Source organism: Sebastes umbrosus, chromosome 11, assembly GCF_015220745.1.
Source record: "Sebastes umbrosus isolate fSebUmb1 chromosome 11, fSebUmb1.pri, whole genome shotgun sequence".
NCBI lineage: Eukaryota > Metazoa > Chordata > Actinopteri > Perciformes > Sebastidae > Sebastes > Sebastes umbrosus.
The window spans coordinates 30,137,080-30,162,703 of NC_051279.1; the positions used below are offsets into that span (position 1 = coordinate 30,137,080).

General features: G+C 40.9%; 1 protein-coding gene across 2 annotated transcripts; it reads left to right on the forward strand.

The window, feature by feature from the left end:
• Positions 1-742: 742 nt before the first annotated feature.
• ube3d (ubiquitin protein ligase E3D) lies at positions 743-24,963 on the forward strand. Of its 2 annotated transcripts, none has more exons than XR_005208928.1 (10): positions 743-1,047; positions 4,721-4,932; positions 5,434-5,524; positions 7,408-7,633; positions 8,240-8,312; positions 8,400-8,478; positions 8,924-9,032; positions 11,211-11,377; positions 11,471-11,948; positions 14,709-14,830. XR_005208928.1 is itself a non-coding variant. In XM_037785595.1 (10 exons), the coding sequence occupies exons 1-10, from the start codon at positions 953-955 to the stop codon at positions 23,475-23,477; spliced, it is 1,212 nt and encodes a 403-aa protein (XP_037641523.1). In that variant the 5' UTR covers positions 743-952; the 3' UTR covers positions 23,478-24,963. The 2 variants fall into 2 exon arrangements, 1 of the variants encoding a protein (XP_037641523.1); XM_037785595.1 differs by lacking the exon at positions 11,471-11,948 and adding an exon at positions 23,457-24,963 and having other exon boundaries at positions 14,709-14,847.
• Positions 24,964-25,624: the final 661 nt, after the last annotated feature.

Consider the following 25,624-nt stretch of genomic DNA (forward strand, 5'->3'; position numbering starts at 1 on the left):
GTCACACAAAGGAGACTCGGAAGTGATGGGCTTTTTCATCAGAATAAAAGGTGATTATTTTCCACACTTCATTTATATAGTATGTTAGTGTTATTTTATGTTTATATATATTTTTTAAGTTAGTTGTAGTATATCTATAGTGTATTCTAATATATTATTTATATTGTGTGTATACTATAGATATTTATCTATAGTGTTGATATGCATATTTACTGTGTATTTACTTTTCATAAGATAAGATAAGATAAGATAAGATATTCCGTTATTAGTTCCACAGTGGGTGAATTTGCAGTGTATAGCAGCAAAGGGGATAGTGCAGAAACAAGAAGCATCAGTAAAAAACTAAAATCAAGATACAACACAGTGCAAAAAGCAAAACAAAAGTAGATAGACATATAAAATATGAACAATTTAAATAGAAGGAATATAAAAAATAGGAACAATATAAACAAGGGGAATATTAAAAATTGGAACAATATATACAGTATTGACAATCAAATTGACAATTGCACAGGTGGAAATATGATATTGCACAGTGAATGCAGTGAGTGCATTGCCTGGCAGCAGGTAACTGTTTTCCAATTTGGAATCAATAAAGTGAATCTAACACAAAAAAAAAAGCCTCAAACACAAAACATTTATCAGATAATTTCAAATGATTTAACTGTACAATGTCAAAAAAGGATTGTTTGGTTTAACCCTTTTTATTTTGAAATGTCAGACCGGATGCTCTTCTGTTACTATGGTGACCTTGACATCAGCGGTATTGTCACGCTGCAGACAGACATGCACCATCCTCTGGAGTCTACTAACACTAGCTAGATCAGATAGATGTGCGTTTATGTTAGTCTTTCTGTGGATGTTACAGTATGTTGCAGAGTCCACCAGACACACTGAGTTTTGATTAGTGTGTGATTTATTTAGTGTTATTTCTGAGTATTGCGCTGCCTGCATGGCAGACCTGGAGATGCCAGACACAACACATGTTGGAGCTGGAGTCTTCTTGGAGCTGAGAAAAAGGCTTCAGACTGGACTGCTTATTGTCGGGTAACTATTGTTGATACAAAGCTAACGAGCTACAGCATTACAGTTAGCGTTCTTCTATTTCTTGTGAGGTTTACAATGCAAGCTAGGCTAGCTGAGAGCATCAGCTAACGTTAGCCCAATGAATGTGAAGTGATGCTGCAGCTTCTCTGCAGCGCTGAGATTAGTAACGCTAGTTCAATGTTATGTGTTGGTTGTTTCAGTGACATATCCGCAACAATAACGACAGATAACTGTTTGAATGTCTCTGTGTCATGCCACTTTTGTTGGACACTTTGTAGAAGTAAGCAATAACAAAGATGTGTTACAAAATGAGTCACCCTTACAAAAAAGTATCTTGACACTATAAAAGTAGTCCCTCTGTTAAGTAAAGTTTTGAACTGGGTCTCCTTGAAATGTAGAAAAGAAGCAAATTCCACTATGTTAAGAGGTACTTATAACTACTTTTGGTTTATGTGTACTTTATACTTCTACTTCAAAGGGAAATATTGTAATTTACTCCACTATATTATATATTTATCCCTTATTGACAGCCATAGTTACAGATGAGAATTAGCCTAACTCTGGCATATTTTCTGAAATGTTATTAATATGCACTGTCCCTGTCAAATCAAGTACTAAACTAAACTAGTTACTTTCTAGATTAAGGTTTTACATTCAAAACTTTAGATCAATTTATCAAATATGATGCATTATTATAGATTAAGCTACAGAAGAGTATATGTAGTTGTTAAATTTCCTCCACCTTAAAATCAAAATACACCTCCATACAGTATATAATAATGATCGTATGATATAACACTGACATGGGCAATTCTGCGTAATGAGTATTTTTGATACATAAGGTACATTATGTTGCTGATACTTTTGCTTAAAATTTTGAAAGCATTATTTTGTTACTTGTAACTGGGTATTTTTATAGTGTGATATTGCTACTTTCACTTACTTAGATGATTTGAATGCTTCTTTTCGAGTTATGAGTTCGTACTCATAATGTATATTTTCTGTTTGTAAAGCACTTTATAAACTTGAAAAGTGCTATATAAAGAATATGTCAAATTATTTTAATTATTATTACCAATTGATTAGCTATAAATGTATAATATATAGCAGCAAAGATCAGAGCCAGAGGGATTTGTCTTCTTAGACAATCTTTGATAAAGGTTGCTGCTTGTCTAAAGTGGATGTAGTACACCTACAACACCACTAGATGGGATTAATGAGATTTGACAGTCCGTAAGATCAGCCCTGGTCCTCTCCTCTCTCCTAAACCACTGAATCTACAGTGGAGAAGTGACTCTGTACATGACTGCACAGTCTTACTACATATAACTACATTTTGTACACTAATGTAGTGCTGAAAGTTAGGTGAAGACTAGGAGAGGTAAAGTTAAACATTTCTCACCAAAGGAGATGAAATAAAAGCCACCAACTACTCAGAGAAGGACTGCACACTGCCAATGTTTCCAATGATGAAAGAAAATAAGTATTAAAACTTAATACCCTATAGCCAGAGGAACTGCTCAGCCTGCATCCACTTTATTTCAGGTAAAAAAGTGCTTCTCTCAGCTAGTGGTCTTCATGAACTCAGTCATTATTCAGTACTTCCTTTAGCTGAGACAGCAGCACCCCGCAGGGGGTCGAGGTGGTATTTCTGATTGTAGTCATATTTATAATAGTTTCTTTACTTTAGTAGGCCAGGTTCTGCAGAGAACATTGGAACACCTATCGGATTCTTATATTCATATTATATATCTCCACTAAGGCCGTGGATTGGCAAGAATCTGGTGATACAATAAGTGTCATGATACAGGAGTTACGATTCAATATATTGCAATACTGTAAGTAGTGATATATTGCGATTATTTTTTTTAATTAAATTTGAGGAAAACTGTCATAGTATAAAGAACACACCACCATATGCTTAAAATCTGAATAAAAAAAAATATTGGGATCTGCATTTGCATTTATAACAGTCCCTGTAACATCCAACATCATAGCATTACTTTGAGAGGGCAGATACACTGAGAGGGCATATGTCTTTGCCAATGAAATAAACTATTGACTGAGTTAATCTTTGCATGTAAACTATGAATTAAAAATGTATAGTGTTTTTGAGAATCAATATAGTATCACAAAACATGATATCACAACATTTGATTTGATTTGATATTTTCTTACACCCTTAATCTCCACTCAAAGTGCTTGACAGAGAAAACAACTTATTTTGTTCTGCACCATAGACTGTGTATTGAAAAATTGTCTTCGGTTCACCAAACACAAGAAACAACAATGTAAAAAGCATATATTACCAATTAAAACAGTTCATGTCAATGTTTGTGGCTTAAATCTACTCGGTCACTTTGTTGAGTTAAGAATATTGATGACATGGCACTTGGGATGAAGGACTTCTTCTTCTTAAATCCATTTTTCGTTGCCAGTAGGACTCTATAGCGCCTCCCCTGAAGAGAGGATGGGAGTTATCTGCCGCGATGCTCCTGTATTTTTTCCTCGTCCTTTCTTTAAAAAAGTTGATTCAAGGGCTTTTGGGGTTTGCCAACTATCTAGCTTGCCATATATTATGATATATTATCATATTTATATACAGTTTATGCTCATCTATGCACTGAAAGCTGACTCATTAATCAACGTATTGAGACCTTCATTAATTACAGATCCTCCTGAATCCATATGTGTATGATTTGATGTTGCCAAGTTTTGGGGATATTGGCTTGTTGTTCACTTATTATTTATTAAGTATCAAGAACCGAGACTATGAAATGATCCAGCCTCCTCGGTTGAGAGGTTTTAATACTTTGATACTAACACTAGCGAGATCTCCTGAAGTGTTAAAAGAATATTTCGATATTTCAGAAAATCTGCTTATTCTGTTTTCTTCCGAGAGTTAGAAGATCGATATTACTCTCATGTCTTTTTTCCATATGAAGCTACAGCCAGCAGCCAGTTAGCTTAGCTTAAAGGTGACCTATTATGCTTTTGTGCTTTTCCCCTTTCCTTGAATGTGTTATATAGTGTTTTTTTGCATGTAAAAGATCTGCAAAGTTACAAAACCCAAAGTCCACGCCAAACAGAGTTACTCTCCCCAACAGAAACACTGCTCCTGAACTGCCTGAAACGCCTTGCTTGAAGTCCTGCCTTTTCTTCCGTAACTTGGTGATGTCACCAAGTAATGTATTTGCATAATACCTGCCTAGCGGCTAGTTTGGGACGCCCTCAAACAAAGGCAGTTAGAGCAGAGCCTGGCTCTGTTTGAAGATTACAAAATTGGCCTACTAGCACCTATAAAGCTCACACATTGACACGTTATATCTCATTTGTTTAATCCCTACAAAAACCAAAGCCTATATGCGATAAGTTGTGGTTTTGCAGGGGTTCTGTGTGGGACTATTTCTTGCCTGGGAGCAGTGACTTACAGTGGAGAGGTGGCTCAGTCTCTGGAGTCTCATGGTGACAATAAGACTACGTGAGCCAGGCTAGGTGTTTCCCCCTGCTTCCAGCTTTTATGCTAAGCTAAATGTCTCTAGTTTCACATTTACCGTGCAGATGTGAGAGGTATTGATCTTCTTATCTAACTCTTGACAAGGAAATGAATAAAACCTGAATGTTCTTTGTAAACCATGTGTGTGTAAAGCGTCTGCTCGTGTCTGCTCTCCAGGAAAGACGTGGCCACAGGTCCTGCAGATGTGGTCGTGACAGGTGGAGATTCTTCCCTCCACATCCGGACTCCCAGAGGCGAGCTGAGCCTGACTTTGCCAGCAGGGGTCGCCTTCGAGCAGGGATCCTGCGTTCCGACGCCTGCGGGAGAATCGCGCGGAGAGGAGCTGCATTTCAGACTGCGCATCAGTGTCACAAGAAGCACCGACGAAGGTAACGTCCAGGAGAACTATGGAAACGCATCCAGACACGTGCAATCCTCCCTACTGCTTTGCTGGACTCCTCTCTGCCAAGGCGAGAACAAAGTCTTTTGGTAGCTATTTAGAGCTTCTGAATTAATTGGATTGAGTCACTTGGTCATCGGAGACATTGAAGGTGTAAATTTTGCTCTCAAGTTCCCTAACGGCCCACTAGCGACTGATCATCAGAGTCATGAGAATACTCCCTTTAAGTTTTGGTTTGATCTCGTATCATCCCCAGAGTCATTGCATAATATCCCCAAACTCCCATCTTTTGGCGTTTAATGTTGCTCCCGGCGCAAGAAGAAGTTATAGCTAAGGACAGTCATTGACTAATCCATTCGATATCAGATTGATTGCCCGCTTCCTGTACGAGCCACCTTCGCCACCCAGTATTTCATCAACTCTGTGCTCTGTAGTACAAGGTTACCACCCTTTCTCCAAATGTGGCTCATTTATTTCTTTGCCTTCGCAGAGGCTTCTGACAGCGTGATGGAGACACTTCGGGCGAAAGAGACTTATTGCTTCCACTGCCAGGGCTGCATGACCAGGCTGCTGGAGGACAGGTGAGGAGCAGACGGACGGAGGATGAGCATCAGTGGAAATGGGTTTTTATTTACACCCTCCTCCTCCGCAGGAAGAGGAGCAGGTGTTTATTGATGGTGTGACCCCAGCGGTTGAAACGATAGTCTGGGAGAGAAAAATTGATGGATGTAGCTTGAGCGGAGTCCACCCAGTCAACCTGACCGGGTTAGAGTTATAGAGTCGGTGTGACGTAAAGGTCCGCACTACCCATTAAAAAAAACAATTGTGTTTGTTACCTTGAGGCGGTTCAGCCGGACTGTGGTATTGTTCTTATGGCCCCTCAGCTTGTAGCTTTCTCCGGTCAGCGATGTGACATGCCGAAAATTGCAATAGCTGCATTAAAGAGACCCTTGGCTTCTGGCGATGTTTCTCAGCAATAACCCAATAAAAGTTGCCAAAAACTTATTTTTTTGCTCTCAACAAGGGCTGGGGAAAGTAGAAATGTCAGGAGAAGTGCTTGGAGCAGGGTAACGGTTATAATTTCTACAGTATTATGCCTCATTATGCTTTGTAGCAATATGTTCCATTATATGGCTGATCAGAGGTATTAATGCCACCATTGACCGCAACCACCACAAAGTACCTTCTGAAAGTTTTCTTTGTACTGTATAGCCTAAAGCAGTTCATACAAGGGCTTTACTGGAATGAACAAAACATCTATATTAAAGCTGCGCTACTCAATATTTGTATATTAACAATGGGTCGAATGACTACATGTAGTGAGAAAGGGGACGCTAGTCGTGACGATTCCACAGACAATTATTACCCAACTCTGCAGTTCCCCTCAGCTTTACTGAGCTTTTTAGCATCTTTCAGCTCATTGTTTTGGTTTTAGGACCCAAAATGTAATTTTTTTGGTTCAGTCTTGTGGCTCTCATCAACCTCATGCAGCCGTTTTCAGATTTAAAAAAAAAAACTTGAATAAACCCTCTGTACTAATCTACTAATCCTGCTCAGCACCAAACAGCAACACCAAACATATTTAAGGACTAGCTGGTGAACATAGTGGAACATTTAGCAGCTAAAGAGACAGATATTTCCCACTGTAAGTGGCCCAAAAAATCATTGAATTTTGCTTTAAATATATTATTAGGAGATTAAAAAAATAATCACAACAATATAATCATATTATTAGATATTGTGAATATTTTACGTGCATTCCTAAAAAAAATCATCCAATGCAAGGACTCTGTTATAAGAGTGTATATATTCTGGGAAAAAACTTTAAAAATTACCAAATTAAAGTCATAAATGAGCGAGAAAAGAACTCAAATCAGTGTTATGTTGTTTTCTTCTGAATGGGCCCAATTCACGGCAACGTCTCTTCAAGGTCCAGGTGCTCATGATAATATTGTGATTCTGGGCAAAAATCATGACTATTTCTTTATTGCTAAATCAGATTGCAAAGTATAATTTGATTAGGTCATCCACTGCAGGCATAACACAGCAAGCCGCAGCATCTGTGTGGTGTGATGAGGTTGATCCAACCTTGCAAAGTGAAACGACGTGGTTCCTCACAAAAAAAAACTATTTATTCTTGTAAATTCGTGACTTTAATCTTTTAGAATTTCTGAGTTTTTTCTCGCAAATTTATAACTTTATAATGTCTGAGAATATTCAAGTTTTTTTTCTCGTCAATTTATGATTTTTTTTTCTCGTAAATTTACCAACTTTAATCTGGAAAATTAATTTTTTTCTCAGAAAATGACTCCCCTGACTGCGTAATGTTATTTGTTTTACTCATAATTAAGAGAAAACAGCTCTCCCTGCAGCAAGAACCAAATAATATGATTTCCAAATATCACTGCACAATGATGGAAGGAAAACCTGTAATTGCTTTTTTTTTTTTTTTTTCCTTTTTCAGAGTGTTTAAGCGAGTTCTTCCTCTCCCTAATGGCAACTGGAACGCCATCGTGGACGACTGGTGTTGCCACCCTGATCCGTTCGCTAACAACAACAAGCTGCTGCCCCGAGCAGAGGACTGTTTACTGGGTGACACCTTCCTCCTCCTGGCCAGAGACGGCGGCTGTGAACAGACTCTCACTGTGGAAGTGAGCCCTGTTAGTTCAGAGGACAGTCAAGATTCAAAGGTGAGTGACGTGCAGAGGAAAACAACCAGAGAAGGAAGACAAAGCCTGCAAAGGAATTCCTAGAAAACTTTTGAGAGGTGTTTGTTTTTGACAAATAAGTCTGGATGAAAGAAAGATTACTATAGTTGGTCATCAGATTCTAAGAATTATATCAATATGAAAACTAGCTCTCTAGCTGCTGTGAGGGAGAAAGCACTAAATGGTCAATACCAGATTTATTTTGATAAAAGGCAAAGATTGGATTCATATTCGTATCATACAGTATACTCTCCCCCTTCAATCCCCCACACACACACACACACACACACACACACACACACACACTCCTCAGACGGCTGCATCAGTGAAGTCAAACTCTAGCACTGTGCAGACGAGGATTGATCTCCCTACTCTTTTATTAGTCATTCTCTGCACGAGCAGCACTCTTTGCATGACTGAAAGTGAGAAAAATAGATAGAGAGGCAGATAGGAAAGAGCCGGAGAACAAATGACAATCTCTCTCTGTCTCTGCTCCTCTTCTGCCTTCCATCCTGGTTATAGTGGTTATTGATTATGGATGTATATTTTCATGAATGATTTTCAGTTTTTTACCTGTGTTACGCACAGAAAACCTGCCGCCGCCTGAAACTCGTCTCCTGCAAGAGCTGTTCCTCAGAGCTGGGAGAGGCTGTGGCACCAGGTATACACTACTATACTGTATCGCTCTATAGATTATAATCATAATTTCCAACTGTGTTTATGAGCCTGTCTCTATTGTGTCTTCCAGAGACCCTGAAACTGTACATCACACAAGTGGTGGTGGAGCTCGCTGTGGGAGACAGAGAGCCTGAAGCTTCACTTAACAGGCGGGTTTTTATCCAAACTTCTAGTGGCGACAATTAGGAAACTGTGCGTACTTTCACAGGGAAATGAAATGAAAAGTGGCTGTTGCATATCAGCGCTGTGTTCAGGCTTTTTCAATTCAGGCTTCTGAATTAAACATTTTAATAATCCCACAGTGCAAGTTTGAATATTTTATGGATTACGTACAAACATCAGAGGGTTTTTTTCACCGTCTTTTGAAAAACATTTTGCTTTTTAAAGCTACTGTACATTAACTTAATGGTTATAATACCTTTTTCAAAATTAGTACTGCGCATACGCATGACCATTAAATGTAGCATATTTTTCCATAACTATATCCGTGTCATCTAGCCAAAAGCCATCGATACCTTCATTCAGACCAAGAAAGTGAATATGCTCTATAAAGACTAAATATGTAAATGAATGATCATTGTCTCTTTCGGACAGATCGCTCTTCCTGGAGAAGACGGTAGCAGCCAGACTGTTGGGGCTGTCCACCTCGATGAGCACCTTCCACTTCTCTGTCCAGACTCCTGATGGAAAAGCCTTCTTACTGGTAAGAACAAGCAGGCGTAATCAGAGAAGCACATGAGATTAGAGTAAAAATAGACTCCTCAGTAATTTGATAAATAGGAGAGGGTGGTATGGCTGGTTCTTCAAGCGATATGAAAAACTGATTGATTGTTTTGTTTTTTTGTAGCTTTTAGCTCTTTAAAATTAGCGACAAGTGGATTATTACAAGTGGCTCTAGCGTTTGTATTCCAATAAAGATTTTATTTTAACTGATGCTTGCAGGTGATATTTGTTTGCAAAGCTCACCATTTGCATAAAATGTCCCACTTATTCAACAAATTGTGTCCTTGTCAGACTTTAAACTGTAGGACATTAAAACTCCTCACTGAAAAAGGGTAGCAATAAGAATATAACTCATCCTGTGTGAAATGACTGACTTTTGAATTCTTTAATGAATGTAAAATTAAAAAAGTAATCTGCATCATATTGGAGGTGCATGACATGCTGTTTAACCATAGACTGTATAGAAGAAGTGGACGTAGTCACTGTGACGTCACCCATTGGTTTGTGGACTACAGTTTTGAATTCTCAAATTCGGCATTTTGGTCGTTGCCATCTTGTTTTTTTGTAACCAAAAGTGACACGAGAGGCTCAAACAAATGCTAAGATAAGACATTTTTAGTTGACCAAAATGGTGTACTTAACTTTCATGAACTGAAAACACACAGTGAAAGGGTTAAAGTTCGTAGACGAAAGCACGGACAACTCCCAGACCGGACAACGCCGTAGTAGCGACCTGTCAATCACAAAGTAGCCACGCCATCACCATTTTTTTCAAATATGTTTCTTGTCTTCTGACCATAATAATATAATGATATGTATGAGCTGAAATTCCGAGCTGTTTTAACAGAAATGAGCATAAAGCATTGTTATTGCACCAAATATGTTGTGGGTTATTCATGAACAAATATATATTTCTTTTGCTTATCAAGAAGTCGTTCGCAAAGACATGTTATGCTACATAGTGAAGTTACAGAAATCAAAACAGAAACTTGCTGTATATCCATGTTTCCAGGGCTTTTAATCTCTCCACAACTCTACAATCATTTAAATGTGCTCATCTGAAGGCAGCAATTTTACTCTCACCTCGTCAGTCTGTTTGAGCTCTCGGCTCCGTCTGTGTGAGCAGCCACCAGCAGACTCCACAGCTCAGAAACACTAGTGAGAGGAAAAATCAAACAGTTGGGAGTCATGACTAGACCCCATTGATTTCTTCAACACTGTTAGAAAAGAAATGATGGCTAAGAAACAGCACTGTGTGTGTGCTGGTTAACCTTCCCAGTGCAGGAGCAAAGAAGTTTGAAAAATAAATATTAGTTTAAAGGTGAGAGGGAACAGCTGAGGAGAGAGGGGACTCCGCAACATTAACAGCACTAAAACATGACGATGAAACATCATGTGTCATCATCAGTTTTTAAAATGAAATGGTGAAGTAAAAATGTTGTTTTGCTGAAAGTTAGAATCAATATGACCTGTATAAGTAGGCGTATAAGTAAATAAGTAAATAATCCAGTGGCTGGGAGCAGTAGCCCCCGAGGGAAAGCGTTCGTCCAATCAGGTGCCTCCTGTCTATTGTCTAGTGGCAGCCCATTAAGCATCCAGTGCTGGGAAGCGAGGCGATCCCTCACGATAAAAAACACCCTGTGAACACGTACCATGAGGCTACTGATACTTCAGAGCCATGGTCGGGCCATAGATTCTAACCATAGATTGTATATAAGAAGTGGACGTAGTCACCATGACGTCACCCCTTGGTTTGTGGACTGCTGTTTTGAAGCCTCGAGTTGGGCATGTTTTTTCTCATAGACTTCTATACAATCAGACTTCTTTTTTGCAACCAGAAGAGTCACCCGCTGCTGGCTACTAGAAAGAATGCAAGTTTAAGGCACTTCAGCATTGGCTTCACTTTTCACATCTGGAGGTTTGTCCGCTAAACTTGCACAAACCTCAGATAAAGAACTCAGGCAGACTAAACTGACATTAAACTAAACAACCCCTCTGCTGCCCCTACTCTCTCTAATACCTGTATCCTATCACATGATATAAGACCCCTTGTTTATAAGACACTCTAAACCGGTGTGCATGAGTGGATGCACAGAGTTTATGTGACATTCAGCATGTGTGTCTCAAGTGTTAAGTGACCTGTCTGCTCCTCCTGCAGCTCTGGCTGCTGAACAGCGACTCCATCACAGCGTCGGTCCCAGAGACGTGTGTCGAGGGTGAGAGGTCTATCAGCTCCCCCGCTCTTCACAGTCCATCACCCAGAGCTGCCAGAGTCCTGAAACTCCTCTACACCGCCTGCTCCGACACAGGCGCCCAGCAGAGAGAGTAAGCGAGTACTTCATCCTCCACCCTCCACCCTCCACCCTCCACTCCAATCTTTGTTTTCCTCTTCTTAATCTTATCCTTTCATCTTTCCAGCGCAAGCTCTCAATCACCACCTGCCTCGGCTCACTGCGAGGGGATGAAACACTGCTTTGTTGGTGAACAGATCTTCGGTCTTAGAACCCGTTGCGCTAAGGGTCCCTGCTCAGACATAATTGTCTATTATTTTGCGAATGAGATTGCCTCACTGTTGTCAGTTGCTCATGTTTGTTGCACATACAGGGGATGTTGTTTTGACTGGAGCGAGGCTCTGTGTACCTTGCTGTGATGCATTAGAGAGGTGTAGGTGGATGTGCTGCATGCGATTCTCCATGTTCAGTACAGCAGCACCCCACTGGAAGAGCCTTCCACCCTCATTATTTTCAACTGAATCAGCACTCAGCGTTTTTCCCCTTCCTCCTCCTCCTCCTCCTCCTCCTCCTTCTCCCTGCAGCTGCGTCGAGTGAAGGCAGAACAGAGAGGTTTTGTTGTTCCTACCACTTTGACAAGCCCACTGGCTGGCTGACGAGAAAGGGTAATTATAAGTAAAACTCGCATGAAATGAGAAAGGCTTGTCTTCACAGTCAAAGCAGTAAGAGTGCATTTAAATGACATGATGAACTGTAGGAGCTGAGTGATGCACGGGAAACTGTTCCACGCAAAGGTGCATGCTGGGTACCAAGAGAGACGTCATCCTGGTAAAACAAGTCGTGACAGGAACTTTTGACTGGAGCGCTGCTGTTTTTTGTCAAGCCAGAATAGGAAAGAACACCTCTGAATTTCTGCTTTTCACTTTATTTCATGGCGCAAAGGTCATTTCAACCCCTACCAGAGATGAAATAATAACATCTGTCCTTCCACCGTCTAATTTCCAGACTTTAAAGCTGTTTGTGGTTACAGCCCGACTTTTTAGAGCAATACGGAACTGATGTTTGAGTATTACAAAAATCGTTCCCAAGATATGTAATGAGAAGAACATTTTACACATGCAAAATGAACTTGTCAGTGCTCTCTGGTGGACAAACTATGTAATAGGGACACTGTTAGACACTCTAAATTACCTCAGACACAACAATTAATTGATTAGTTGTCAACTATTAAATTAATCGCCAACTATTTTGATAATCGATTAATCGGTTTAAGTAATTTTTTAAGAAAACAAAAGTCTAAATTCTCAGCTTCCTAAATGTGAATATTTTCTGGTCTCTTTACTCCTCTATGACAGTAAACTGAATATCTTTGAGTTGTGGACAAAACAAGACATTTGAGGGCGACATCTTGGGCTTTTTTTACATTTTATAGACCAAACAACTAATTGATTTATCAAGAAAATAATGGACAGCTGCTAGTTGCAGCCCGTACATTTCTGTGCTGCAATTTCTTGTAATTTATCAGGCGACACATGCTGATATCAATACAGTTGCTACGCGCTAATATCAGCGATCTACTTATGTTCATTATTCTAGTTTTAAAGGTGCTAAATTCAAATCCAGAGCATTAACAGAGCAGCAAACAAGTATTTGCTATATAAAGATATAGAGGAGTAATGTCTACCTGAGCAGAGAATGAAGTCGCTCTCCCTCTGTCCGTGTTGTAATCTGAACTTCCCTGTTCTTTGTTTACATAGCCGGGCTGGCCGCACGTGCTTTCAGTGCATGCGAGTCTCTTTATGCGTTCCCCACTGGCAAGCTAATCACCGCCTCTCTGCACGCTCATGTGGCGGTTACCGCTGATAACGCCGTCCCGACCAGTGGGTCACTCCGTGGTCTGAAAAGTGAAGCCAATGCTGAAGTTCCCTGAACCTGCATTCTTTCTATCTAACAGCCAGCAGGGGGCGACTCCTCTGGTTGCTAAAAGAAGTCAGATTGTATAGAAGTCTGTGAGAAAATGAGCCTACTTCTCACTTGATTTATTACCTCAGTAAACATTGTAAACATGAGTTTATGGTCTCAATCGCTAGTTTCAAGTCTTCTTCAATACAGCATGTTGTTCATTTAGTAAATTATGGTCCCATAGAGTCAAATAGACCATAAAGCAGGGGATGCTTTGGTGTGTGGCTACCTTGTGATTGACAGGTTGCTACCACGGTGTTGTCCGGTCTGGGAGTTGACCCTTTCACAGTGTTTACTAGCCACCAGCACATCCATCGCCATGTTGAGAGCTGTGTGGAGGCAATCCCTCAATCATTGATATGCTCTTAATTTGATACTTAGCACCTTTAAAGTGCTTCACATTTGAGCAACTGCTTTTTTTTCACCTATTTTTGACATTTCTCTGAAGTCTTGCAAAGCTAAATGCTGGTATTACTCTCACTTCCATTTCCCCCTACATAATTTACCATTCATCCTCCATCACTCATCTCTGACATTTTTAAATTAAATGTTATGCCCGGGGAGCTGAATTCCCTGGATGATGGCCCTTTTATTCCGGATACAGTCGGTTACAGTCGACTGCTGCAGCTAGAGGTTGCAGGGTGTGTTGTTAAAACTGCCAATAATTGGCTGGAGAATCGGCGAGCCGGTGCCTAAGTGGATTACGCTTGTCACTAATGGCGGTGACTTGATTATGAGTTGAGTGAAAGTCGCAGGCACCATCACAGTCCAGTGCAATGTGAATGAGGTCTCATGGATATGGAAATGGAGTCTAATGGAAATTGTATGGGTGACTCCTTATAGAATTCATTCTGATATGTGAGTAATCAAACTTTAATGTAGATAACATTACATTTCCATGCTCAATGAATTATGATGTTTACTGGTTTAGTTAATCTGTATACAGCGTAACTTGATTCGATGTGCTGTGTAAACAAACCCTAATAACACACTCGTTTTTGAGTTGCTAATAGCACGTTTCCTATACATGTAATCATAGCTATAGCAGTAGATTTTCTTCAGCGTGTTGTCTTAAGTAGAGCTGCTAAAACTTGAGAAGACTTTTCCCTCTCAGGAACTGCACAGATGGCTAAATGTCACCCAAACAAACTGGATGAGTAGCACACACCGACAGAGCATCAGTCTTTCTACTCTCAATCACTCTTCCTCTTCTCCTCTCAGTCCTCTCTTCTTTTCGTCTCACACACAAACATATATCGATGCCACGCACACACACTCGCCATCAATCCTCTTTTATGTATCCCCTAGTTATCCAGTTCAGTTTACACTTAAAAACTGCTTAATTGAAGCGTCGGGGTGAATGCTTCAACGTGGGATTTACTGCAGCTATTCTGGGCATCATCTTGGTTGTATAATGCCGTGGCAGTCACTATAAATCACTTCTGCTCTGTGTGTGTTTTCAGCATTGTAGCGAGTTGGGAGGCTAACGCTATAGGACATCCTGTGGTGCTGCCGCTGAAGGTGTGTGAGGAGCTGCAGCAAGTGATGGATGACAGCAACTCTACGCTTCCTGGCTCCATGCGTAGCATGAGATCCTATGAGGTGAGACATTTACTATGTACTGTATATTTTTTTTGTGAAATGCTTACGCTGATACTATTATATATAAGCAGAGAGACGCTGAGAGACTTTTAATTTATCTTCATCTTTTGTAAAAAAACAGCAGGGACTCTTTAAGCTGACAGCGATCACTTATTTCACTTACTTCTTGCTTACAGCGCCTTGTTTATCCGTTATTCAGCAGTGCTTGACTTGTGCCTTTATTAATTTCATGATTCAGAGCTTTCAGTTAACAGCTTCGCTTTAGGGATTATGTGGGTCAAATGTAAGGTTTCGCTTTTGTCAGCCTTATTCCGGCTTCTATACACCTGTAATTGTGCAAAATGTGTATATTTAGCTCGAGTTGCTGTGGAAAACTCCTTTGACTAGAAAATGGGAGTTGTTAACTTTGCTGACAACTCTATTCTCCTAGCCCTTTTAAACATAGCGACGGGTATAATTAGCACCATTATCCTCCACCTCCTGCTCAGAAAGTTTAGGAAGTGACTCCCACCACTTAAACAAGTTTTCCATCGGCTAAAAAAGTAAGAGAGCTGGAATGATATACGGCGAGCAAACCTTTGAGAAGGACGTCTGTTGTTGGACGTCATGTGAAGCTGCTTTCTTTGTAAGCGGGAGGCAGGGGGTAGCCTTCAAGTGGAGTGATGCGTTGAAGAAGGAGTACTTCCTTGCAATTGAAAAAATAACCTATTAAATCATATTTCTTTGTGTAAAGACTTCACATTTATAACTAAAGAAAAGATAGAACCATCCTGTCTGCAAGAGGGAGCAAAAACCTGAAAGGAAATATGGTTTTAATTTTGATGGACACCTTCACTACACCTTCCTTATCATACTTAAAAAGTTAATATGAGAACAACTCGTTCTGCACTCTAAGAATAAAAATCCTTCTATATTTCTGTATTCTACATGGATCATCAGCGAGGGTGCTGTTTTTTTGCGTGGGACAGCCTTAGCCTCAGTCTTTCAGCCTGATGGTCTGTATTAAGGTTTGGCGATATGTTAAAATTTTCCAAACGCCCATCGTCAGCCCAACAACCGACGATTGCCGATGTATATTCACGCAGGTGTGTGCCTCCCCTCCTCCACTGCCGTAGTTTCCATTGGACAATCAACAGTTCTTGCAGCGGAGCATCATAAAACACACTTCATTCAAACTCCGCCGAAACAAAATAAAACTCCCCAAAACCATCTTGGTTCCAACAATCGCAAACTCTGGTTTGGTCAAAATAAACCTGTATGTCACCGAGTTTGATTAGTCAGCTCGCTTCAGCTAATAAAATCTGCCCGCAACGGTTGCCATTGCAGGCGGCAAAATCAACGGTTGTCAGCTAGAAATGAGAAGTTTCTTTTGTCTACCTGTCTGAAATCAAGTTTCAAATTTCAAGTGGTAAATCTGCCACTCTCATCACTGTAAACTGCATAATGTGCTGTGAGAATAGAAAGCTTAAGGTAGCAGCAGTAACTTAGGGGGCTGGAGGTTAATGAATGGTCAGTAATACCAAGGTTCTGCATTTGGTTTGATAATAATGTGTTGATCTTTCAAATGGCTGCACACAGCACCTGTTACTTTAGTGTACATACTGCAGAGGGATCATTGTTTAGCGTGCCAGCATGCAGCTAAAACATGCTACACCACCAGGCCTGTGCGAAGGGGGCGATGTGTTTGCCATACGGCTAAGGAAACTCCATTCTCTGCTTATGACTAAAGAACAAAAGATTTTGGTTTACTCTAACAACAAAGAATGAGAAGCATCATTTTTGACCTCGTCAACCTGAGCTCAGTGAGACAGAACAAGTATTTTACTATCAATCTGTGATCTGTCTTGTTGGAATAACACAATAGCAAAGCTGAAACTCAGCAGTATGTCACCTTAGAAAAAGTGGGCTCACTTACACCAGGTTCTAATTAGTTCACCTACAGTAGGCTCCTCTCTTGTCATAAAGGTATTGTGCCTCACACATTAAAATGCTTACTCACACCACAAGCCCCGAGGATGACAGGCTCTTCTTTGTCTTCCACATTGTGGTACAATGATAAACCGTATTGTTGTTTTCTGAGGCAACATCATGACAGGGGTGGGTGGGGAAGGGGGGGCAGAATTAGGCTCTGCTGGAATGGAGAAGGCGACCCAGACATAGGACACAGTATCTGTCTGGTGGTGGAAGCTGTTACAGCGGTACAGAGAGTGTGATAAATCGACACACTTGAACACTTCCTGATAGTAGAAGCTTGTTCTATAGGCGGCGGAGGACAGGAAAGTAATGTGATCACAGGGCCATCTAGAGTTACCGGAGATGGTCTGAGAGTGTCTGAGAGTCCCTGTTTAAAAGACTATTTGAAAAAAAAAAGAGGAGGACCAGCCTGCAGTGGGACAGCAGTCTGGAAGCTGCTGATGATGGCTGTATAAGCTCTGGTGTAATTAATAATAATTGTATTCCATTTAGATGAGCCACTTCCAGCGCTCACTGGCAGGGCTTACTGGGACCCTTGAAGGTTCTGAGCCATCATTAAAGTCATTAGTAACACCTGTGGTTTTCATGCTATGACAAGTCAAGATGTCTGCTGTGAATTAGAATAGGTGAGCCAGGGAACCGAGCACAAACTGTGTACAGTTCAGAGCAGAGGTCTAATCAGGCAAAAGTGAAAACACCTGTGTGGACCACATGGCTGTGTAGGGCCTTCACAATGATCACTCAACTCTCACTTATGAATGTAAAGTTTTATTTCACAAAGCTACGGGTTCAGCTGCGACTTACTGCTGCTTGACATCTAAAAATGCAATGAAATAATTGACCCTTTACCCTTACGTGGCTTAGGGTTTAAACTTTAAACCCTAAGCCACGTTTAAAGGGCAACACCACCTAAACTAAGACTTCCAATATGTTATTTCCATGGCCTAGGGAAGTTCAATCAATTGGTGCCTTCAAATGAAACTGGTGAGCTTGTGTTTACGATATAGGAAGTCGTGTACACGATATGCTTGGCGTTCAAGAGGTTAAGTCGTGAGAACATCGCTGCTAAGCAACGGCAATATTAACGTTACTGTCGACATCTAGAAGGCTAACAATTTAGGAAGTAGCAAGTGGGTAACATAATGCAGGAAATGCAAAGACATAATGACAGAGAGAAAAGATGAGGCCGTTGGGAATATCAACATTTTCCCTCAGACATACAAAGAAAAAACAAGTAACAAGGCCTTTTCACTGCAGACATTTTGACGTATCATATTTGGAAAAGCACAGGTTTTACATTGATTAATGATGGCTGAATTCTATTCAGCTGCTCCCGTTTGAGGCTCCTGGTATTGTGCATGCTGGCTCACTGTCACACTGTCATGTCTTACATGGACACTTGAATAGAACAGAGCCCTTGTTAGTGTTATTAGTAACACCTGTGCTTTTCATACTGTGACAAGTCAAAATGTGTGAAGACCTGATTGTACCAGGACCCTGGAACTGGCTCACCTAAATGGAATGCAGTCGTTATTCTTAATAATTACACCTGTGCTTTTTCCTGCTATGATGTCAGAATGTGTGCTGTTAAAAAGATAACTACAACTTTAACAAATGCAATATAATTTGTATGTGGTGCCTTCAAATGAAACTCGTGAGCTTGTGTTTACAACATGGGAAGTCGTGTACACAATATGCTTGGCGTTCAAGTGGTTAAGTCGTGAGAACACCGCTGCTAAGCAACGGCAATATTAACGTTACTGTCGGTGTCTAGAAGCCACAGAGGCGAACAGTTTAGCAAGCTAGCATGCGGGTAACATAATGCAGGAAATGCAACGGCATAATGACAGAGAAGAAAGATGAGGCCGTTGGGAATATCAACATTTTCCTCAGACATATAAAATTACGAAGAATTACAATAAACGACTAAAATTACAATATATTCTCTTATTATGCACCGAAAAATTAACTTCCATGTCCTTCCTAAAACGTCAACAAACACGTCACAAGTCGTGAACTCTGAGCTTTCAGAAACTTTCCACTTACAAGGTCGTGAATACCACAAGAGGGGGGCGTTCATATGGACTCTTCTCATGAACACGGTGAACACGACCCCATTTGAAGGAACCAAATGATGTCTGAATGTGTGCCGTAAAAAAGGCTGTTAAAAAGATTACTACAACTTTAACGGATGCCACATATATAACCCCTACAGGCTGGAGAGACAACGTCCAATTCAGTGATAAAGTATATTTAAAAAGAAATCCAAAATTGCATTCATGCATACTTGATTCTACATTAAATATGTAACCAAACTGCTTCATATCCATTAGATTAAAGGTGGATCTCACTGAGCACTGATCAGCACAATATATGAGCACCAACCCCAACAGCCCAACCCGTCTATAACAGCACTAACCCAAAGTTTGCAGGTAACTGTTTTGAAGTGGGTGTGTGCGTATGTGTGTGTGTTTTTTTGGGGGGATAATTTGCTCCCTGCGAGTGCATCAAAGCGTGCAGCATAACCCAGCCTGTTATTATTCTGCATGTGGAATGTCTACTGTTGTCTGGGCTGCTGTGTTCCCCGCCCTCCATCCCCGGGCCCGCCAGTGTAATGGGGTGTAAAGTGGCTCAAGCTCAGAGTGTCACTCTCTAGCCTGGGAACAGACAACACCTCCCTCCTCCCCGCACCTCATTAATCTCCTCCTCACTCCCACAGAGAGACGGCATGTAGGTTAGACAGAAACCGATCCAAAAAAACTGCTCCGACGTTTTACAATGAAGAGATGTATCGATCATACATCGCCTCGGTCTTTCTGCAGTCCACACGGCTTCCCACCAGGAGCGGCTGCTCTTTGTCGAAATAAATGACTTCCCCCCCAAGACGCACACGTCTCGATTCATTGCACGTGGGCCAGTGGATGAGAGGGGGAATTAATAAACAGAGCAGGGGGGGTTTGTGACGCTGTTCTTATTCAGTGTTTACAGGATATCTCCGCTTGACAACATCAGTGAGGCTGATAATTTCAAAAATGATGCAATGGTGAGTCAGTGTTGTTTACCTAGAGTGGGATGGAAATTATGTTTGTTGAATTAGATCTTTAATATATGATGGATTAATACTGCATTGGTGCCCTGAGCCTAAGGTTGCTGTGACATTTGTACAAGACATATATTAATGTCTAAAGCAGTTACCAGCCTTTTTTTGTCTGGCATACCCACGTGTGCTAAAAAAGGCGGTTGCTAACAAGTGGATAAATGAGACTACTAAACATCATCACGCCGACTCGTCCACCTTTACAGCCTAGTTGCGTTCATGCGACCGTGGTGTAGTTTGTTTATAGTTTAACGTTAGCTTTTTGCTTCTGGCGATTGCATTCACACTTCAAAAATCATAGAAGTGGTGTTCATTGGTGAAGATTATCTTATGGAACAAAACATGTAAGTATCATAAACGTGTGTTTGTCACAGAGCTTATTTTTGGCTGCTTTACGGGTAACGGGAGGTGCAAATTCACTTCATGTTTGGTGTGAATTGCTCATTACTCCATAAGAATATGTTGTATGGCAGCTAAAAGAATGCTGCTCATTATTCATGTGTGTACTCAACAAGTCTGAAACCTCATTCAGGCTAATCATAAGTTGATGACAGCTGCATTCACTGACTGCTTGAGGTAATCTGTAGCAGGTACAAAAAGATTTGAATTCTCAAAAGGCAGTTCTTCTGTTTTAAATTTGGATCATGTCCTTAAGGTGGGGTGGAGACACACCCGTAGATCATAACAGCAATGCATCATTGTCCGTATCTGGAATCTGCTTGAACTGCAGGACTTTCCTTTGAGCGTAGTACTCTGTGCAGCAGCAGCAGCAACCTGTTTTCTTTCGTCACATTCTACTTTTCCACATCTCTTGAAGAAACATCCTCCGTGCCGCTCGCCAAGATTTAAGTGTTATGATAACAGTCCCTGGTGCCGAGCATCAAAGATGTTATTATATATCATCAAGTGTTCTGGGAAGACCTGCCGTGAGCATCGCTACCAGTTTAAAGACCTTCATGTAATTTGAACACTGAATACAAACTACCTGAGAACCTGTTTTTTTGTGGCTTCTTATAATCCAAACAGTTGATTCCTAAGCAGCAGTGAAAAGTAGTGTCTTCTGATACCTTTGCTTGTGATTCAGCTCTTCAGTCAGGCTCTCAACCAGCTGGTATGCATCTTGGACTTCACATTTCATGTTGTAGACAAACTGTAGGTACAGTGTCGTAGAGTAACCACCACTTGCTTAAAGCTGGAGTCGGCAGATTGGAGCAAATATGATGAAAAAAAGTTATTTTTATGCATGCATGTAGTGCATGAGACAGGTAATCTGAAAAAATAATGTGCCTCCAGTGTCCTCCGGTGCTCCTAATGGCATCTGCAAGATTTCACAGACTGGAGGAAAACAACCAATCAGAGCCGAGCTGGAGCCTTGCCGTCTCTGAGCAGCTGTCAATCACTCGCGAACTCTGATCAAATGGTCAAACTAGGCAGTGCTGATCAAATATGAATCGATATTCTGTTACTGTAATGCCTATTTCTCGCCTCAAATGTTTTCAGAATCATCTTGTAGTTGTGATCTAGCAGCCATGTTGAGATCAATTGAGGAAATACCAAGCACCGCCCACCAGCCGGAGCAAACTTTCTAATTTTACAGCTAAACAGTACACTACAAGATGATTCTGAACACATTTTAGGTGCCTAATAGCCATTACAGTAACAGAATATTGATTCATATTTGATCAGGGCTGCCTAGTTTGGCCGTTTGATCGGAGTTTGCGAGTGATTGACAGCTGCCTCCATTGAATGAACAGCCAATAGGAATGCTCTCTCTCTGAAATGACCTGTGATTGGTCAAAGTCTCTCGTCCCGGGATTAGATTTTTTAAGGCATGAAAACAGAGCCATGAGGAGGTGCAGAAGTCTAGTTTTCTCTCAGAACACTTGAATTACAATATGCTAAAAATATTCTGCCTACTGTCGCTTTAATATCACAAATATAGCAGCTTTAAAGGCCCTGAAACTAATTTTCTCAATCAGAAATCCTACTATTTCCCTCTGGCATTACTGCACATCTACAGTAACGGCTCACCTGGAACTCACAAACCACAAGTAATTCTGTTTTTGCTGTTGTTTTTTCACAAAGAGCCTAACGTTAGCTAGCTGTCACGTATTAGCTAACGTTAGCACTTGTTCCAGTGGACCTCTGCCAGACCAGTTTAACATCAGTTAAAAGTTAACTTTAACCAGCCCGGTTCTATATGTGAAAAACCAACGGCAGAGAGAGAAACCGACTTAACGTAATTGCGGTGTGGGAGTTCGAACTTGTGAAAGCCATTGCCGTGGGTGCGTGGTCATGCCTGAGGCTTCGGAGCAGACTATGGGTCCTTAGCATACAGATTATATGTAAATCACGCTCTCTTTGCCCCCTCCCCTCCACGCCAAAACAGGGAAAGAAAGTTAAAACTGAAAACCACCATCAGTGGGGAAAAAACTTTTAAAAAAAGAAAACTGTAACTGAAAAAAGACTGACAGAAGAAAAAAAATCTGTCATCACCGTCATCGAAAAACACATCAGAGTGCTAAAAATATAAAAACAGAATAAAATAAGCATTAATGTTTTATGTGTTTTATTTTTCTGTGGAACTTTTTTTCATGCCAGTAAAACCTTTTTTCCAATTCAAGTGTTTCAATGCCAATGTTTCCTTTTTCAGTTCAAAGCCAAATTCAATTTCCGATGCCAAAATGTACTGTCACTGTCCTGGCTCCGTAGTATTCCAGCGTCTATCTACTCGACTTTCATGCATTAACACTTAAAGGCTTTCCAGTACAGCCACAGCTCTAATGTTCGCCACTGTACAGGTCCACAGGAGGATTTGTGGGTGTTGTGCCTTGCTCAACAGCAACTCATCAAGAGGAGCAAAATACCCCCTTCCCCCAGCTTAGCAACCCTCCAATCACAAACCAGCGTCTGTCCTCCATCTAGACTCCCATTGCTCCGGTCCCTTATCATACTTTGTCTTCTTGTTTAGGGACTCAGAGTTCATCTCTGGTTGCCGTTTGTTATCATTTGTATGAATTACCATTGATGCGCTTGAGTGGTGAGCAGACATTGGCATGGGGACAGAGAAGACAGGGCCTTGAGTGAGGCAAATGCCCTCATCCATCATCCCAATATAGAGCCCTCAGTGGAGCGCAACCATTGTCTGCAGCAGGCAAACACCCAGGAATAGCAGATGGAGGCAGAGAGAGAGAGAGGGAGGAAGGGAGGGAGGAAGGGAGGGCAGGGCTGAGCTGATTAGTTTTCTGTGCTTTGTTTATCTGCATGTGTGTGTTTTTTGAAGTTGATTAAATCTCTACCACCTGTGGTGTTTTTGTTGTTTGAAGACAGTAATTGCAGATAATGTGCTTCTGTGCTGATCAGCAGACCGTAGAGATCCAGTACATCTGTGCTTTGGGGAACAAAAATCCTCATTGTACAGTACAAGCAGGAGTTTTCTAAAAAGTCAAAGTGAATGTATTTTTATTTTTATTCTCATGTGTCACAAAGTGTCTACGCAGATTTTACCCTTTACTTAACTTTTTTCCGTTGTTCTTAGGTGGCATACCTGAGACTGTGAGGTCAAACGTCTGATACCGGGAGGTCACGACTCCACTCGTCACTCTTGGAGAATTCAAGAGGACCTGCAACATCTGAGAGAGGAACTTATGTGAACATGTACTGTACGTTTGCATATGTTAAGGTGACATCCTGCACAGCTTTCCAGCAAGTATGAGAATGGAGATTACTGCAGAAGGAAATGCAGCGAGCGTGGAATACATCAGACCGGAAATACGTCAACCAGAGTAGACTCTCATGACCACGCCCCCTTTTTGGGGGGGGAAACAATCCTGTGTCCCTCATAGACGGTAACAGAGTAAAGAGAAGAAGTTCAAACATGTCTCCAAACTTCTACTTTAAACAAACCTGTAATAGTATTAACGCTATGCCGGAGAGTTGCTGTGTTGGTTGCACCAACAATAAATCCAAAAATGCTGATATTCAATTTGTTACATTGCCGTGTCCTAAAAAAGATCTAATAGAGGCCAAGGCTGCGCTCTCTTTTGGAGGAAAGAAACTCGCTGTCACATGAGAGAAAATTAGTAAAAGCTGCTGTGTAGCGGGTTTACCGAGGTTTCACACTGAGATTTGAGACACATACGATAAGTGAATATTCACTGTCAGTATGGTAAATGGCTAAGTGATGCTGGCGACAGTGACTAGCATGGTTAGCTAATGTTAGCTGTGAGTGGGAGGCTGCTGCAGTAATACAGTCACACATTAACGTTATAGCAGCATCAGACTGTCGTCTCCAACTAAATCTCAGCCTATAGATCAAACAGTTGGATATTAAGACGGTGGTTATTAACAGACAACACTTAGCCTAATGGGATTCAATCAGACATGTACTGTAGAGATGTCTGGATAAGCAATATCCGGCCACTGTGTTGGACGGGGGAAGACTGAAGGGACATGACGGCGATTAACCTTCATTTATTAAGGTATCGTGAACGCTCAGGTTCAGGCAAGGTCGCAAAATAATTATTAGACGTGTATAAAACAAACGTTTGTATAACAAGAGTTGAATTCCTATGAATTTGTCAAAATTACAATCCAAATATATGTCTGTTGCATTGAAGTCTCCGGGATCTTCGGTTTTCTTTCCCCTAAAATAGGGTGCGGCCTTGACATTTTTCGACCGGTATGTGCTGGTCTGATGTATGATGTGTTTAGTCTAGTCAAGTTGTGGTTTTATGATTTCTTCTGTCAACATGTTTGGTATCGTGTCATCACCTGCAAACAGATTCATGTTGAAACAGGTTATTGCCAGGCTGCTAAATGTTAATGCAAAACTGGAAGATAATGACTTCATCATCAAAATAGATTTTCATAGAATAGATAGTTACATCTCGTTTTTTATCATTTTTAATCCTAATGTATAATTATATCAAAATGTGTCGTAGTGGTTGAAAAGCCTGTATGTTTGTCCATTCCCAAACTTTATTTTGTATTGTTCTTACCATTCTCAACAAAAACAGATTAAACTTGTATTTTTTTTTTGAAAGAATCCCCTCTTCCTTTCTTCTCTCCATCTGCTGGAGAGCGCTGCTGGTTGATATGTGGGACATTGTTCTTGAGTTGGCTCTTGATGAAAGCTTATTATAGAGGCACTTCAGCCCCAGGGTACAGCAGCAGTCCGTCCTCCACTGGAGTGTAATTGCAGCTTGTGGAGCTAGGTGATTTTTGTCTAGTTGTGGGTTTATTTGTGTGTTTGACGGCTGTATTTATTTAACATGGGTGGTAGCGAGACTCATTGGGGAAAGTTTATGGTTAAACACTCCTCACATTTTAATGATCTTCGTGATATGGGCTGGTCAAGTAGCTCTTACAGTATGTCAAAGCACTTCTTACACATTAGTGGTGTGAATCTTGGGATGGCAATGTCTGTCTGTCATTTGGTCGGTCCAACACTCTGATTCAAACTAGAATATCTCAACAACTATTGATAGACATTCATGGTTCCCAGAAGATGAATCCTATTGACTTTGGTGATCCCCTGACTTCTCCTTTAGCGCCACCATGACGTTGACATTTTTGGTTCTGAGTGAAATGGCTCCATAACCATCAGATGAATTGCCATGAAATTTGCTAGTGTCATGGTCCTCAGAGGTTGAATTCTCTTCATTTAGATGATCCCCTGACTTTTTATTTAGTGCCAGCGTAAGT

Coding starts and splice junctions, on each gene's coding strand:
- ube3d (XM_037785595.1), top strand. CDS start 953: ATGGCAGACCTGGAGATGCCAGACACAACACATGTTGGAGCTGGAGTC. Junction 8,479..8,923: donor CCTGAAGCTTCACTTAACAG/GCGGGTTTTTAT, acceptor TCTTTCGGACAG/ATCGCTCTTCCTGGAGAAGA. Junction 11,378..14,708: donor ACAGGCGCCCAGCAGAGAGA/GTAAGCGAGTAC, acceptor GTGTGTTTTCAG/CATTGTAGCGAGTTGGGAGG.